This window comes from Quercus lobata, chromosome 2 (genome assembly GCF_001633185.2).
Source record: "Quercus lobata isolate SW786 chromosome 2, ValleyOak3.0 Primary Assembly, whole genome shotgun sequence".
In the NCBI taxonomy this organism is placed as follows: domain Eukaryota; kingdom Viridiplantae; phylum Streptophyta; class Magnoliopsida; order Fagales; family Fagaceae; genus Quercus; species Quercus lobata.
This window is the reverse complement of record NC_044905.1, coordinates 22,579,619-22,597,954: the sequence shown is the minus strand read 5'-3', so window position 1 is coordinate 22,597,954 and position 18,336 is coordinate 22,579,619. Positions and strand designations below refer to the sequence as shown.

General features: G+C 38.1%; 1 protein-coding gene across 4 annotated transcripts; it reads right to left on the bottom strand.

Moving 5' to 3' along the window:
* Positions 1 to 13,143: 13,143 nt before the first annotated feature.
* Positions 13,144 to 18,055, bottom strand: LOC115974991 (pentatricopeptide repeat-containing protein At4g32450, mitochondrial-like). 4 transcript variants are annotated; one of them, XM_031095609.1, is made up of 3 exons: positions 15,755 to 18,055; positions 13,677 to 13,765; positions 13,144 to 13,544 (listed from the first exon to the last, which is right to left on the bottom strand). In XM_031095609.1, the coding sequence occupies exon 1, from the start codon at positions 17,948 to 17,950 to the stop codon at positions 15,770 to 15,772; it is 2,181 nt and encodes a 726-aa protein (XP_030951469.1). In that variant the 5' UTR covers positions 17,951 to 18,055; the 3' UTR covers positions 13,144 to 13,544; positions 13,677 to 13,765; positions 15,755 to 15,769. The 4 variants fall into 4 exon arrangements, with proteins under 4 accessions (XP_030951469.1, XP_030951470.1, XP_030951471.1 ...); XM_031095610.1 differs by having other exon boundaries at positions 13,144 to 13,476; XM_031095611.1 differs by having other exon boundaries at positions 13,144 to 13,470.
* Positions 18,056 to 18,336: the final 281 nt, after the last annotated feature.

Sequence of the window (18,336 nt, the reverse complement as noted above, 5' to 3'; positions counted from 1 at the left end):
GCACAGAACAGAGAAAGTCCTCCGTTGGACAGCCGGAAAGGACCACAAGGGTCCTCGGATCAAGTCCGAGGAGCCCATTCTCAGAAGTGGCAGCATGGCGGGGCTTTAAACGTTTAGGCCCAGTCCATTTTCCACAGGGATCTTTCTGAAATCCAGACCGGACCGTCCCCCCGTGACCAAGCCCAAGCTTTTCAAGCCCACTCTCTACAAATCGTATTGTGAGGGATCTCTCCCGCGTGAACCCAAAAATGTCACTGGGCCACGTAGGAATCGTGTCCTTACAATTGGCGCCGTCTGTGGGGAAGCATGCGCGCTTGGCGCAGGTGGCGGTGGAGTCAACTCTCTACTAAGCAAAAATTCACGAAACTTCCTCCGTCTCCTTTGACGTGCAGCTGTTGTTCCGACATAAACTTCTGCTAGGGGCTACTCCTTGCAGCGCCCATGGCGTAGGCAGCCCTAGGGGCTCTTGGCCTCAAGCCGGCTCTCCCCGCCCTGATCTAGGGGCTTACATCCGAAAAACAAACAAATACCAAAAACAAATCTCACAAGTTTTGGACAGAACCAAGGTCTTGCATGGTCCTCGGACTCAAACCTATGGGGAAACCAAGTACAAGAGATGAAAACCAAAAGTTTTGGACAGAACCAAGGTCTTGCATGGTCCTCGGACTCAAACCTATGGGGAAACCAAGTGCAAGAGATGAAAACCAAAAGTTTTGGACAGAACCAAGGCCTTGCATGGTCCACGGACTCAAGCCTGTGCGGAAACCAAACACAAAAAAAATAAATCTCGTAAGTTTTGGACAGAACCAAGGTCTTGCATGGTCCTCGGACTCAAACCTATGGGGAAACCAAGTACAAGAGATGAAAACCAAAAGTTTTGGACAGAACCAAGGCCTTGCATGGTCCACGGACTCAAGCCTATGGGGAAACCAAACACAAAAAAATAAATCTCGTAAGTTTTGGACAGAACCAAGGTCTTGCATGGTCCTCGGACTCAAACCTATGGGGAAACCAAGTACAAGAGATGAAAACCAAAAGTTTTGGACAGAACCAAGGCCTTGCATGGTCCACGGACTCAAGCCTATGGGGAAACCAAACACAAAAAAATAAATCTCGTAAGTTTTGGACAGAACCAAGGTCTTGCATGGTCCTCGGACTCAAACCTATGGGGAAACCAAGTACAAGAGATGAAAACCAAAAGTTTTGGACAAAACCAAGGCCTTGCATGGTCCACGGACTCAAGCCTGTGGGGAAACCAAACACAAAAAAATAAATCTCGTAAGTTTTGGACAGAACCAAGGTTTTGCATGGTCCTCGGACTCAAACCTATGGGGAAACCAAGTACAAGAGATGAAAACCAAAAGTTTTGGACAGAACCAAGGTCTTGCATGGTCCTCGGACTCAAACCTATGGGGAAACCAAGTACAAGAGATGAAAACCAAAAGCTTTGGACAGAACCAAGGTCTTGCATGGTCCACGGACTCAAACCTATGGGGAAACCAAGTACAAGAGATAAACATCACAAGTTTCGGACGGAACCAAATCGGATGGGAAACCAAGAGATGCTTTGGACAGAACCAAGGTCTTGCATGGTCCACGGACTCAAGCCTGTGGGGAAACCAAGCACAAAAAAAAACAAATCTCACAAGCTTTGGACAGAACCAAGGTCTTGCATGGTCCTCGGACTCAAACCTATGGGGAAACCAAGTATAAGAGATGAAAATCAAAAGCTTTGGACAGAACCAAGGTCTTGCATGGTCCACGGACTCAAGCCTGTGGGGAAACCAAGCACAAAAAAAAACAAATCTCACAAGCTTTGGACAGAACCAAGGTCTTGCATGGTCCTCGGACTCAAACCTATGGGGAAACCAAGTACAAGAGATAAACATCACAAGTTTTGGACGGAACCAAGGTCTTGTATGGTCCTCGGACTCAAACCTATGGGAAAACCAACTACTCGTAAGGAAAAACTACATTACGTAGAATTTGGATTCATCTGAGGAAAGCTCTCCACTCACCATTGGGTCAGTTCCCAAACTGCGGGGATTCGCAAGTCTGCTCTTAGATCTGCAGCACCAGGGGAATCGATGCGACGTAGGGCAATACGTCACCTGAGAAACAATTTGAGTTCTTTACCCTCCGTCAACTCCTCGGACGGTACTCTCATACTTATCATAGAATATTCAATTGTTATTTTTGCTAGTTTCCTGAGTTAAACTTGCTATGAGTCATCGCCGTAATGTTTGGTAGTGTTGGTACATTAGAATTGATTGGATTATGTTTCAAAACTTCCTGCTCTAAGTATCATTGAAGAAACAGACACAGGGAGCACACCCTTCCACAAAATAATGTTGCAAAAAGAGTAGTATTCAAAATAAGTAGGCAAAATTTCCTTTCTTATTAAAACAAAGAAACAGTACAGCATACAACAAAAAGCTGAAATCAACTTGTGATAAAACTTGCTACATGATAGAAAGGAAAGTTACAAGGAAGCAAGAGAAGGCCGAGGAGGTAGCACAGACGAGAGGTTGGCTACTGCTTCGAGGCCTCGTTTCATCCTCAACGCTTTCACGTGCCCGAAACTCAGGCAGCAAAAGAACCTGACCTCAGGCTAACACCATCTACAAAGAAGATGCAGGGAGCCGGAAGTTGGGAAGCCCCCGCAGAAATTTGCCGGCTGCAAGGTAGACAGTGCTGATGGTGGAAATTCCTTCTTCGGACATACCAAAAATCTGGCATGACCAGAACCTGCTTCGGATTTTGACTAAAAGCGTGGGAAACACCCTCTCCCCTCTGTCATAAGGGAATATTTCTTTGAATCTATGCCTTCGTTGCCCGTATATCACTCTTCTGAGCCTGAGGAGAACGTGGCGCCTTTGCGGCGGAGAGAGTTTTTCTTCCCCGACCCTCGTCTCAAACATGACTTACTGCGGGAGGAAGCTGAAGGAGGAGACTAAGGAGCTGGTGCCTAGGCAAAGAAACTTGCTCTCTTGTTTATTTGAGGAGATAGGGTGGTGGCATTTAATTAGCGCAGCTTCCCAAGGAACGCTACAGACAAAACGTCTCCAGCTCGACTTCCAACAAACCTCTGCAACGACAAGACTAAAGGAGCCTCGTCGAGGTGCACCTCGAACATCGGGACACCCAAAAGTACCGCGTGGCCAAAGATTATGGAAATATCTCATGATCTGTGGGCCTAATAAATTCGCGGCCCATGCCCTTGCTACATGAAGGCCCACGGACTACGGCCCACGCCGGGTAATAACTAATGCCGAGGACAACCTCCTGCCCGGCCGCGTACGGGATACCTAAGGAGAGGGAATAAAACAGAACCAGGGCCTTGCATGGTCCTCGGACTCAAGCCTATGGGGAAACCAAGTATAAAAATTATTATTATTACAAGTTATGGACTGAACCAAGGCCTTGCATGGTCCTCGGACTCAAGCCTATGGGGAAACCAAGTATAAAAATTATTATTATTACGAGTTTCGGATAGAATCAAGGCCTTGTATGGTCCACGGACCCAAACACGGCATCAAGCCTCCAGTTCTCTCCTCGGCCAGCATGGGTAATCATTACTTTTCACTGGTCGGCCTTATTGGGCCAAACACTTATATTAGAGTTATGGCAACATCTTTTTATTATCAAGTATTTTGGTCTTAGTTGTCATCGGTTTAGATACTTTCTCATTGAGCCGAGCAGCATTTACCAATATACAAAAACATAAACGGAATATGCAAAATGAAATAATAAACACTTTTATTAATATAAGAGATTATTACAATGTACGAAAAAGGGCTCAAACAAGCCTATACAAAAGGAGAACTGCTGAAGCAACGATAACACTCGCAGTACAGAGAAGTAAACAGTCAGGCTTCTTCTAAAACTCATCTTCAAGGTCTCTTCAGTCTCTGCCTCAACATTGCTCATATCATGACAAGAACCTTCTTCGGAAAAGGATGAAGAACAAGGAAGAAGAATTGAAGGAGAAGGAAGAAGAATTGAAGGAGAAGGAAATAGTAAGGAAGAAATCAATGAAGAAGATGGAGGAGATGAAGGAGGAAGATGGAGGACATGAGTAAAGAAGGAGGAGAAGAAGAGAGAAGGGATGAAAAGAAAGAAAATGAGCAAAAGAGGGAAAAGGGAAGGCACCAAGACGGAACTGGTGCTGGGAAGACTATAAGAGAAAAGCGGAGGAGGGCACCAAGGAGCAAAAGAGGGAGAAGTAGAAGCACTTAGCCCCTGCCTCAGCCCTGACTCCTAACACGTTGGTGCCATATTAGGTATGTTCATGAGGAGCCGGGTGGTGCTGGTCTTGGTTGTTCTCGACTCAGTCACGCCGAGAGTTCGACACGACGAGTCCCTGCTTCGGATTTTGGCTGAAAGAGAGGCGAGACAGATCTTAAGTCTGCGCCACCCTTGCCCTGATCGAGTCATTTCAAGTTTTATCAGAATATGGTGTCTAGAGGAGGGGCATGATTTCTTCATCATTTGTTGCGATCTCAGAAGAATAGAAGGGAGTTAGTACGAAAGTGATGGCCTCCTGCTTGCCTTCTTATAGGAAGAGCAGAACGGATGGCATTAAATGCATTCAACCTTCCCAAAGAATCTGAAGAAAAAAGAGGCGTCCGTTCCACTTCTCCACCTTATCAAATGAGCCGCCGGATATAAATGAGCCTCGTTAAGGGGAATTCATTAAGGGCGCGTCTGGGACATCCAAGCGGCAGGAGCATATTCCGAGCGGATTAAAAGGAATCCCTCAAAAACCGCCTAACTTCCTGGGAAACCGCTCACATAAATGCGGGATCAAGCTAAATGGGCCATATTAAGGGCCCGGGTTTGCCAAAACCCTCCTTTCCAATCCGGAATTCGGATAGAAGGGTTTTGAGGGGCTATTGTGGGGCCCAGCAATTCGTGGACCAGGCCCATTTGCCCTTAGAGAGTCCGAGGGCCCAATCCGAGGAGAACTGTGGCCCAAGCTCCATGACGCAGAGCACGGACTAATTTTTGGGAGGCAGCCGAGGACAGTCTAGTCCTCGGCAGGCCCATGATCCGCCCAGAATAAAGGGATAAATTCGTAAGGAAATCCAAAATACCTTGGGGCGATTACCCTAAATACCCTTCTGGATAAGGCCCAATGCCTGACAGAACCGTACTCTACAGCTTTATCAAGTCATCCCCAACAATTCCGGGATTAGACTGATGGGACCAATGTCAGTATTTGTAAAGACTGACCCTACACGTGGACGAAGGACATCGAACGCACACCAGTATAAAAGGAGAAGTAAGTGAATCTAGCGGGGGGAGAAAAAGGAGACTTCATAAAGAAGATCGCCGGAACGATCCATGCACAGAACAGAGAAAGTCCTCCGTTGGACAGCCGGAAAGGACCACAAGGGTCCTCGGATCAAGTCCGAGGAGCCCATTCTCAGAAGTGGCAGCATGGCGGGGCTTTAAACGTTTAGGCCCAGTCCATTTTCCACAGGGATCTTTCTGAAATCCAGACCGGACCATCCCCCCGTGACCAAGCCCAAGCTTTTCAAGCCCACTCTCTACAAATCGTATTGTGAGGGATCTCTCCCGCGTGAACCCAAAAATGTCACTGGGCCACGCAGGAATCGTGTCCTTACATCTATTAACTTAAATTTTAAATACTTAAAATAATAGAGAAAACATGTTGAATAATTTTTTTTAAAAAAAGTAATCAAGGAAAGTGAACATTATAAACTATTTTGTAAGTATATTGCTATACTCTTAACACTTTGATAATGAAAAATTATTGCAAATTACATGTATATTAGATTTTTGTATGACAATTACATTCCTTTACAATTTTCTATTTATTTATTTTATTAGTATTTATTAATAATTTTCAAATTAATTTTTTCTCTTAATTTTGCCCCCTAAACTGAAATCTTAACTCTACCATTGCTTTTGGATGGTTGATATTATGTTACATTTATAGGGTTTTGCTTTGGAGTGATTTTTTTTTTTTTTTTCCTAATAGAGTTTCAACCTATGGCGTTAACTTCTAATAATTGTTCTCTTTATCATCATACTAAGACACCTATTAGTTTTTGGTGTAGGCAGAGATTCAATCGCAGATTTTTTATTCAACTATCAGAAACTTTACCAGTTGAGCTAGTTTTGAAGTGATTTGTTAGCTTACATGGTCTGCCTTTTTTTAAAAAAAAAAAAGCATGAAATTACAGTAAAGTCATATGTTGTTAGGCCTGTTTTCACCTTACCTACCCATAGTTCAAAACTTAATACTTTACTCACCTAAAACTACCTCTATTTGTTTCTTGTTACCCTCATTTATTAAAAACATGAGTAAATATGGTAGTTCTTCGAGGGAACTAGTCCTCCAATGATTCTTCGAGAGAATCAACCTCCAAGCTAGTCTCAATAACAACTAAGCAAATGCATTCTTATTCAATTCTTCTTTTTACAATCATCTCAGTCTTATATTAGTTACTGTGGTACTGTTAGTAGTAACTAACTAACTAACCACAAGGTACACATATTACAGCTCAACCCTCCAACTAACAATGTACAATACTTTGATGCTTGTTCTAACTAACTCTGTACAAGTACCTATTGCACACAATTATCACAACTATGATGTCTTGTATTGAAGTCCTAACATGTCTCTCTCCTTGATAAAATAAAAAAAATAATAATAAAAACAAACAAACAAACAAGAAAAAATAAAGAAATTATTAAAAACTTTTATGCAATATCTTGGAACTTCAATTGGACAACAAATTAAAACTCCCAATCCAACGCAACAACCTTAATGTTAAAAAGGTTCCAATAAATCAAATCAAGTCTCCTAATTTCACTCAAACATGACTCTTAAAGAATCAAATAAATAACAAACAATCACATAATATGGAAAACATAGACCCTGCTCCTCACGTCTCCCTCTCCCATTCACATGCCAGCCAACAAAAATTTTAAATCCGAAAATCGAGAAAGCAAATTAAAACACCTAATCTGGAACGATAATATACATTGAGATTTGAGACTATAAAGACTAGGATTAATCCTAGTAACTGAAACTTGTAATATATTTGGACAAAAAATTTGTAACCTCCAAACGGCGACGAAAGTAGAGGAAAAATCTCAATTCACGTGGCCACGGCCCTACAATGTCAAAAATTTGACTGTACCTTATTTGACTGAACTTTAATGGGCATGACTGATGTAGAAATATCGCACAGTGATCACAAAGGACGGAAAGGAGAGAGTTGTTATCGTGTGGGGCATGGCGAAGTGAATGATTTAGGTGGCTACTACACATACAAACAAAGATGGTGCCTATTGTTTTAAAAAATTCATAATGTATGAATATTCTGCAATTGTTTAAAATATTACCTTAAAATCAATATTTGGCCCCTCCAAAAATCAAGAGTTGGTTCTTGCAAAAAAAGAATTGAACAAATAATTGTTGGATTCTAAAAAATAGTTGTTAAGAACAACAAACTATCCACCTTGTAAGATAAATAGTTGTTACTTTCAAATTTTTAGTTTTTTCCTCTCTTAATTGGTAAGTTTTGTTTGTTGAGTTCAAAAAATAAGTTTTTAATAAAATAAATTTCTCTTAGAGTTATTTTATTTGAGACTAAGTCTTTTTGTTGTTTTTGTTAAGTTTCAAATTGTTTGTCAAAACTTAATTAGTTAGTCACAAAGCATCAAATAAAAAAAATTAAAAAATTAAAAAAAACTACATTATAGATATGTAATGTTAGAGAGTGACAATAATTAAAAAGTAATTTTCTCTTGGACACACACACATATAATTTTTATATTTAATTTTCAATTTGGGATTAAGTCTTTTATTGTTATTATTGTTGTTAAGTTCTCAATTGTTCTTGGATGCTTGATCTAGACTAAACATGTTGAATGAAAAAAAAAAGTAAAAGGATAATTTAATATTAGGGTAATCTAAAAATTCTGGCTAGGCCCCTACTTGGGGAAGAGTCTGATTTTCAACAATTTACCATTGTTGAGAATTTTCAATGGAGTGCGTGCTAGATTTATGTGGTCAGACTTTAGAGGAGAAAATCAAATATAGACCTCTATACAATTTGAAGGCCAAGGGACCTTTATTTTTTTTTTTTTTGGAGAAACAAGACAAAACTTATTCAAACTTCACGAAAACTTTTGTCCACTAGTGCAAGTTGTTTCACATCATAGGGTATATCATCATACCAAACCCGACTGTGAGAGTACTTGGCTAGCTTTGCCAATTTGTCAGCTACAGCATTCCCACTCCTCTGGACATGCATAAAAGAAAAGGAGTCAAAAAACAAAGCCAAGGTTCTGGCATCGTCAACAATATGGCCAAAGGAAGTAAGACACGTAGAGTCAGAGTAAGGCCAAGGGACATGAATCTACATTAGAAAGGAAATAAGGGATGTGACAATTAATGTGGGTTTAATTTTGTGAGAAGTGATAATAGGGCTGCTCTCAAACTAGCCTACCATGAAGTCAGATTTGGGGTGAAGGTCTGGGGTGAGTTTGGTTCACCATTTTAAAACTGAATTTTTTGAAAAAGTAAAATTTTTAAAAAGTGCGATATGAAAAAATATTTTTTAAAAAAATTAAGTATTTGGTAAAATCTGTTAGAAAGTAGTTTTTGAAAAAATTGAGTGTTTGGTTAGTACTTATAAAAATAGCAGTTTGTAGGGTAAATTACCAAAAATAACAATGTATATATAAAAGAGTTTATTTCATACTTAAATCAACTACTTCATATACTTACTAAAAAAACTAATAAATAATAATAATAATAACAATAATAATAATATTATTATTATTATTGGTATTATTTTAATAATGTTTGTGTTTAGTTCTTTTTAGTGTCATAATTCTTTGTTATTATCATTAATGACTTCTTATCAATATTAATTAAATCTAAATAATTTTCATCATCATGAAGCACAAAATGAAAATGTAAAAAGATGATAAAATATATACCAATGATCTAAGTTTAAATTGTACTACATAAAAATGTAAAAAGATAATAAAATACATACCAATAATCCAAGTTTAAATTGTACTACATAAAAATGTAAAAAATTGTACTACATGAATTCTGTTTCAGTTGCTGCAACATCCCTAAACATTCTATCAAGTTGTTGTAAATTCTGTAGACCTTTATGTCAAAATTTTGAAGCTTTGGGTACTTCCTACAAAATGTAATTGTTATTTCACTCATATTACAATAATATACATAACTATTTCAAACTAACTACATATTAATAAAATACTCAACTCACCTTCAACTTCATGTCCCATCAATCATCACTAGCATCAATTGTTCCCTTCACTGCATCTCAACCTAAATTTGTGTCAAGACCCTTCAATTTTTCCCACACTCTCCAATCTGCTTTTAATGCATCCCACCTACATTTTAATTGTTCCTTATCATGGTTTAGACCAGTCTTATCACATAATTTGATTACCAAATTGCTCTAACCTTTGGCACTTAAGGCAACAAAGAATCCGTTATTCCTAGCTTCAATCTCTTCCGCACAAAGGTTACAAAAAGTAGTTGTCCAACTTGGATCCCCCCATAATGCTCTTGTTTTGTTTGCCTCGGAGTTGGAAGTGGTGTTTTTACCCATCTATAGAGTTAAGCAACCATAAGACACAATAAATCGATTAACTTTGACACACCAACTGAAAATTATTGCTGAGAATCTTTTTAGAAATAAGCTCCTATACCTAGTAGCCTTTAGAAACAAATTCCCAAAGACCAGCTTTGAAAAGAACAAATCTAGAAAAGTACCCTTGCAGAACTCAATCCCCCAGAAGACAAAATTATAAAAAGAAGCACATAAATTTCAGCTACCAAATTTAGAAATACCAAAATGTATGTGTGTTGAAGTAAATTCCCAAACTTAAGAAACTTAAATCTCAAACTGCTAATAAAAAATCAGAACCAATCCCAGTTTATATTTGGTGATTCTATTTTCTGGTAACTATATCTGGTGATAAAATGAAACAAGACTAGGATAGAGCAATCTGTTTTGCACTCATTGTGGTCTTTCTTTGGGTTAAAAGCTATAGACAAGACTACTGTCCAAGCTTTGACTTTTAGCTAGCAGCATGCCAACAACAGACTTTAAATGTGTTATGGGTTTCCCTCATCTGAGCCTAGTGTACAAAACTCAACTACTTCATCAATAACTATTTTTTCTTTAAAAAACAAAAACAAAATAGAAAGACAAAAACCAAACCAACCCACTTGAAGCTAATTCAAAAATAAACTTGGAAACTTCAACAACTTTGCTTTTCATCAACTGGTAAAAACTTATACGATAATAAATAATATACGTGTCAACTACTATATTAATCAAATACTAAAAAAGAATTAAGAGTACTGGCCAACTCTTTCTAGAAGGTCAATGAAAAAGCTGTAAGAAGCAAAGAATAATAGAATGAAATACCTAGATAGAAAGTGCAATCTTGCATGAACAAGAACAACTCAGAAAAATACTACATAGCTGGCATTCTGGGACTGATTTTTTTGTGGTAACTAACATGCACAAACAAATCAAATAACTAAAACTCTAGTCTAATACCCCTCCCTAGTCTAATACCCCTTTTCATACACCTCTCCCTAGTCTAATAACCCTCAATAACTAACTCTAAGCCAGCTGTGTAACCACCTTGCCAGCCCATTCCCTCTAACTAACTAACTATATCAACTAACTCTAATGCCATACAAGACTGATGTAAACATATCACCAATACAAGTAATACAAGTATATCTATACTAAAATACAAGTATACAATGCCAGCTAATCAAATACACCATTATCTAAAGCACAGACACATTATACACTCAGGCTACACTAGCACATGCACACCTCATCAGCTGCACACGCATGCCCCCATCAGCAGCAGACGCACCCCAAATCAGCAACCCATGCACACCCATACACATGCCTCATCAGCATCACACGCACTTCCCATCAGCAGCCCACACACATATACCCCTACACACTCCTAACATTAAGATGTGACACACTAACATGTATTTGCATCCTCAATATAAAAACATATAGGCTCCATGGCACATCTTTGACACATTCTAATTACCAGAACAAATATTTTGTTATTTCCTTTGTCTTCAAGTTTACAACTACAGCCCACTGGTTTTGAATAGTTCATTGACAGCTGTATTTTCTGCAAATAACTTAAAGGTGGAGCTGCCTCAATCTAGCACAGAGAATATATTGTTCAAAAAACTATCCTATTGCCTCAATCTAAACATAAGAAAGTTCAAGGAAGTTGATGAACTAAAATCCTTATATGTCTATCAAGTTAACTTCAGGAAAAGGAATGCTTTATAAAGTTCCCTATTACAAGTTCTCTTAATTTATAAGGTACCTTACCATCTATACTGCCCCAGAGGAACTAAAATACCTAATTCCAATTCCAAAGAAGTCAAACCTGAAACGAAAACTAAAATACCCAATTCCAAAGAAGATCCAAATCATGCTAAACTTAAAAAATCAGATCTCAATCCAAAGTGACTTAAACAGAGAAAAGGGGGTTGGACGATTTTTTGTCATAAATTAAAAGATGACTTGAACATGGAAATATCACATAACTTAGAAAGACAGAGCATCCACAAAAGAAAAAAAAAAATACAAAGCATGTACCCACAAATTTTTTCAGTACCCACAAATTTTTTCAGTACACAAAAGAGAACAAATAGATCATTAGCGAGAACAAATAAAGCATGCGCAGATCTGAAAATTTTTCAACAACTATTTCAAAATCTCTGGTGGTACCTAGTGGTTTTTGGTAGCAGATCAATGTTGTTTGGTATTTTGTTGATCAAAACTCTACCTTGAAAATGTATTTCTCAGATCAGATTAGACATAAATAAAATTTTAAAAAAAAAATACGGAGGAATGCACGTTGAAGAAGACGAAGAAAGAAGAAGAAAAGGAAGAAGATTCAACGGATGACAAAGGCAAGAGAAACTTTTACCACGGAGAGGCTTGTAGCAGCATGGAGAGGGCAGAGCAGAGAGAAGAGATGATGGCGTGAGTGAGCTTCAGGGCAAGGGGCAGAGCAGAGAGATGAGGGGAGTGAGGAATCTGGCGTGAGAACTGAGAACATTTTCTGATTTATCAAAGGGTAAAGTTAGATTTTCAGTAAAATGTGAAGGGCAATTTGGTAATAGCACACAAAGTCCAACGGATATATAAATCAACGCGCACGGGCTTTTCCAAAATGCACCTCACAGCTCCATTCTGCGAATGCGCGTTCTTTTCACAAACCCAAAACGCAACTTTTTTCAAAAAGTTGTTTTTTATACCTAACCAAACACCTATATTATATTTGTAGTTTCAAAACGGGCTTTTTGAGTTAGGAAAGCTGAAACAAACAAGCACTTGAAGTTGTGAACACGTTTTGCATGTGTTAGATATCAGAAATTATTAACATCAAAACAACTAAAAATAGATGTGTGGATATTCTTTGTATGCTATGGAGATCAAAAATGATATAGCATCAGAACAAGTATTTGTTTTTAAACCTACCTCTTATTTATTAAGGCGAAAATATATTTTTGTTCTCTACATTTTGGGCCGATTATCGTTTTGGTCCCTACTTTTTTTTTTTTTTTTTTTTACCAGATTCAATCCTTGAAATTAAAAAAAACGTTCTCATTTTAATCCCTACTATCATCTCACTAACAAAAATTGCCTATGTAGCAAACAAAATGCACCATTAGCATGTTAGACGCTTAAAAATTGATATAATTTATTAAGCCCAACTAATCTTTGTGACACAACATACAAGTACAACCCAAACCAGCAGCAAGTCAGGTTTCATCAGACAGGTCCTGCTATGCAGACTACCCTCTCATCCCAAGCTGTGGTATAGTTGTTTCCAGCCTTCGCTTTCTGCCAGTCGCAAATCCCTATTGACACCAATACTAGATTTTCTAGTCCTGCATTTAGGCAGATAGACTAATTGCTGGTTTTAAACCAATTAATTGAAGAACCCACACATTGCAAAAGTAAAAAAGATTGTGATCATGAAGAACTATAATAATGGTTGACAACCAACCTTTACCATCAAAATTGTGGATTGAACTTGGTTTTTTTTTTCGGATAAGTGGGGATCTGAACTTGATGTTTTAACAATATATAGATGGCTACTGCTAGTTCACATAGACAGCAGAAAATTTATCTCAGAGGACTAGAAAGAATAATGCTTCAGTGTGGCTGAGAGTGCACCACTTTCCAATTGTTTGCCTCATCATACCTTCACGGAGCCAAGACACTGATAATAGTAAAAAATCATCCATCACGGGCAGTGATTAGTCGCTGACTTTTTGAGTTCTCTAAGCAAGTTGTGTTTGTTTTTCTTCACTAGTTTCCTGTGAGTATGCACCATGGCTTTTCCTTGAAATCTCTACAGCAAGACCTGCATGACCTGACTCTAACATGAGAATATGAGATTGAGCTAATTCCATCTTACAAACCCAGCAGGGCCAGCACCCCTCCCCCCTAAAAAAAAATTAAATAACAATAATAATAAGAAGAAGAAGAAGAAGAGGCCAATGATATATATAAATATATATATATATAACCAAAGGTGAAATCAAAATAACAGAAAAGAGAAAAAAGAAAATGTCATACCAAATGCATAAGGCTTCTCGCTTCTATGAGGTCTAGGAGAAGTGGTTAGTAGGCAACTTTACCCGTAATTTTTGCAAAAAGTTGATTCCCTGAAAATACAAAAAATAAATAATAAATTATATTGATCAACAAAAATAATGAATCAAGTACAAAGGAGGTATACTAGATGAATAGCATTTAAGTTCTAAGATTACAATGATCTATAAATTTCAAAAAATTAGGGACAGGATACGTCCCTGCAACTAGCATCCATTAAAACTGTGTTTTGAAAAATTGCATCTTCATATGAAAAAAAAATAATAATAAAATCAAACTAAAATTCCAATTCAACAAAATAATTCTTTATTGGTAAGTTATTTGCGCATCCAATGGATTTCAAACCCACAATCTCACTGTCCATCTCATTTTTTGTTAATTCCCTAGACAACAAAAATAAACTAAAGATTTAAAAATATAACTAAAATTCCAATTCTACAATAATTTTTTATCATAAGTCATACACGTCCAAATCCACAATCTCACTTCCCCATTTTACTATTATGGGAGGAAGTGACATTTGAGCTAGACTCATTAGTGTTCCAATCCTACAAATATTGAGATGTTCACGGCCTCAATTGATTCTCATTCCAATCTAGGAAATAACGTAACTCTAAAATCCCTCAGTTAGAGTTCTTTTCTCATACATAGATTATTAAAGCCTTTAATTGGAGGCAATAAGTCATCAAAGAGCTATAAGGTCTACAATTCATGTTGCTCAAATGATCTAGTGGCTAGGCCTCTGACATATAAATCGAACTGCATTCAATGTTCAAAGATTCCTTAACTTCTTTGATACCCAAAATGAGGGGAACTTGCAAGTCAAAAGATATTCCAACATCCAACGTATTGCCATCTTTTGTAGTCATTTATTCATTTTGAACATAAAGTTTCAGCATTAGGTTCTTCTTGGCAACTTCTGTTCTTTTTTTCTTTTTCTTTTTTAATAATACTACTATTTGAACATTGTTTGGGCTTGTTTTAGTTGATAAAATTATCAGCTGAAGAATGTGGATAAACAATGAATTGCAATATCTATAATGAAAATTATCTAAATAAATTTGTATGCAAGTAGTCTTTCATGTGTTCGAAAGCAATCATGCCCCACAGTGACATTTTTGGCAAAATGGCCACGTCAAGCTTGGCCATGCCATAATATAGCAGTAATGGGATGAAAAAAGGGGGGGGGGGGGGGGGGGGGGGGGGGACATCTTGGTAATGAATACATTGAAAGTAACTTTTAAAAATTAATGTTTCAAGTTTAATAGCAATTTTTAAATCATCACTTTTAATTCATTTTCAATCCCATGCCTTGCATGGATAAGGAGCTAGCGAAAATTATATCAATCTGAGTCCTAGTTAAGTCTAATAACAGATGCAGCATGGTGCCTATAGTTATTTGACCACAGCAATAACAGCATAAATATGAGATTCTTCACAAGTGTAGAATGCAGTTAGGGCAAGTTGGATAATCAAATGAATACGTGTTACAACCAACCCATGCATGTCAATTATCCAAATTAACAGTCTTGAAACTACCCTCCAATATTACCTGTAAAATATGTCACATCCAATTTAAATTATGATTTCCAAATATGTAAAAGCTTGCTGCAAAATTATAGCACTTCCCATTGGCATTAGACATGCATAACACGTGCACCTCAAACCTCACCACTAACAGCAAACACTAAAAGATTATGATTTCACACAGGCATGGGCTATATACCTTCAACACTTTAATATGTCCTCTACTCAGATTTGTCTATTTGATGATAAAACATAAATCATATAGAGGCTGTAAAAAACTAGAGCTGAAGATGTAAATATCCAACTAGATTATTGTTTACCAATCATCCCATCTCAACAGGAACAGGAAGCAAAAATAGAATTCAGATAACTTCACATCATAAGAGTCAACATTGCTAACATGCTTAACAAGAATATACCATATTCAAACATAAAATCCACAAACAATAGAGACCCAAAAATATATATTTTTCAAACTTATTATTATTAATTTTTAATGTAAAATAGAATAGTACCTCAAGTTTCTTTTTTCACCAATAATCCCGGCAAGAGCACAACCCATCTTTGAAATGGTGGAACCTCTTAGCATCTCGTATGATCAATTCTCTGCCAACGATCTTTGAGATGACCTTTAGTGCTGTATGGCAATCACCACAAACACGAAGATTCTTGATTATCCTAATGGGTGAACGAACTGGACTGTTAAGGAGACCATCGGCAATAGCAAGTCTCTCACTATGAGCAAGAAGAGCTTCCTCCTTGGATTCATGGTCTATGTCATGCAACACAAATCTAGTCTCTGGTATGTAACCAGCCTCCTTCATTTGTTCCCTTAAATGCCTAAGTTCTGCATAGAGCTTATCAGTGTTAGGATGAGATCTATCTCCCGCTCGATATTCATGGACCCGGCTCCTAACTTCTAAAAGACTTTGACTTGCTAGTTTCTTCTTCTCTTTCTGTTTTGCAAGGTCTGAAGGTTTTACAGGTAGAAGGCCATCCTTCGTTTGCTCATTCATGCGTGAGGGGTCCAGCTGCTCAACAAGCTCAGCACAGCGATCACCAAGCTCCATGTGCCCATGAACTCTGCAGAGATCCATCAAGGTTTCCCATATATTAACACTTGGCTCCAATGGCATCTTTTCTATGAACTCAAAAGCTTCATCCAGATATCCTGTACTTCCTAGCATGTCTATTACCTTCACATAATGATCCATGGATGGGGCTATGCCATAATCCTTGATCATTGATTCAAAGTGCAACATTCCCTCATCAATGTCTCCCAAAACACTACAAGCAGATAAAACACCAATAAACATTCGACCATCAGGCTTCATTCCTGTTTTCTTGAACTGAGTGAACAAATCAATGGCATCCTCCCCAAGACCATTCTTAGCAAGCCATGTCATCATAGTGTCCCATGACGTCAAATTGCGGGTTGGCATTGCATTAAACACCATGAACGCATCATCCATAGAACCACATTTCCCATACATCTCTATGATTCTGTTATAGGTACTCACTTCTAGTGGTGAGAGTGATCTTATGATGTGTTCATGAACAGATTTTGCTTCCTGCAGAGATTGAGCCTCACCACACTCCCACATTAACTGGAAATATCGGGGCAAATCCACAGGTTGACATTGCTTAACTAACAACCCTAAAACTTCCACAGCTTCCTTCACTTTCCCCTCATTGCAAAAACCATCTAGCTCCTCAAGAGTACCAGGATATTGGTGACTCTCAGGTGTCTCTGAAAATTTCCCCTCTTGTTTTGGATTATTTGATAATTGAGAACCCTCTGTCATACCCCGAAAAGTATTCAAGTTTGGCGGATATTGTACGACATGTTGGTTCTGCTGATACTGTCCAGAGCTTCGGCTATGCTGAAACATTCCAACATTGCCCAAGTTATGATCACCTGGGGCTTGCTGAGTTTGCCCACAGTTTTGTCTGTAGTTCCCATTTAGGCTTCCCTGAGATTCTGAAAGGCCTTGGGAATCAAACCCATATGGGTTCTGCCTCACTTCACTAGCACCCTTGTGGGACGACCCACATGAATTTTGTATATGTCCATTTCCCCCATATACATTATGGTTCTGCAAGAACTCTCCATTGTTATACCCATAATTCCCACCAAAATTCCCATTTTGCTGAACTGAGTGATTCTGAAATCCATCCCTTGTGCTTTCCCTATAAAACCCACTTGAATTCTGCTCCAAACTTGTTAAATTATTAGTATGAATCCCAGTTAGGTTCTGCTGCACCTGCCCAACATTTTGACCACAATTTCCTCTAAAATTTCCATTTTGCCCAGCTGGCTTGTTCAGATATGTACTTCTAAGGCTCTCCCTATAAACCCCACTAGAATTATGGTAAAACTCATTTTGCTCATTAAACCCACTAAAACTCCCATTTTGCCCAACTGGGTAACTTACAAAATCGTTTGTATTGCTTTCTCTATAACCCTCATTGGGATTTGATTTGTGATGAAAATCTGCAGGGTTTTGGCTCTCACTATGTTTTTGTTGATATTCTAAATAATCATCTACTTGGCACTGAGACCCATTGGTGTTTTCAAAATCTAATCTTTGAGCGGCAGTGCTAAGATTCTTGAGGAAGGTGAGGATTTTTCTTGAATTTGAGGAGTTGAGTGAAGAACATACCTTGGATAGTGCTGTGTTTGTGAGAATTGCAGCTCGCTTAGTGGACATTTACGGTTCCCAGACTATTGCTTTAGTAAATACTTCAAAATGAGAGAGTGAGGGAGTTCTTCTAATTACTGTCACAAAGAGAGAATTTCAGGGAGAGATGCTGGAGTTGAACTGTGTTACTGCAGAGCCGAACTAAGTCACTCTATAACGTTAAACCCTGTTGGGCTAAAAACGGGTTGGGCCATCTGTTGATATTTGAAAAACATGCCTTGGGCTTTTATTTGTTGGTGTTTTTTTTTAGAGTAAATTCCAGAAAACGCCCCTGAGATTTGGATTAATGACAGTTAGGTCCAAGATATTTTAAAATGGCCAATTTAGTCCTTAAAAGACCAAAAAAAAAAAAAAAAAACCTTATACACCGTTAACCCTCTTAGCCAAACCATAGC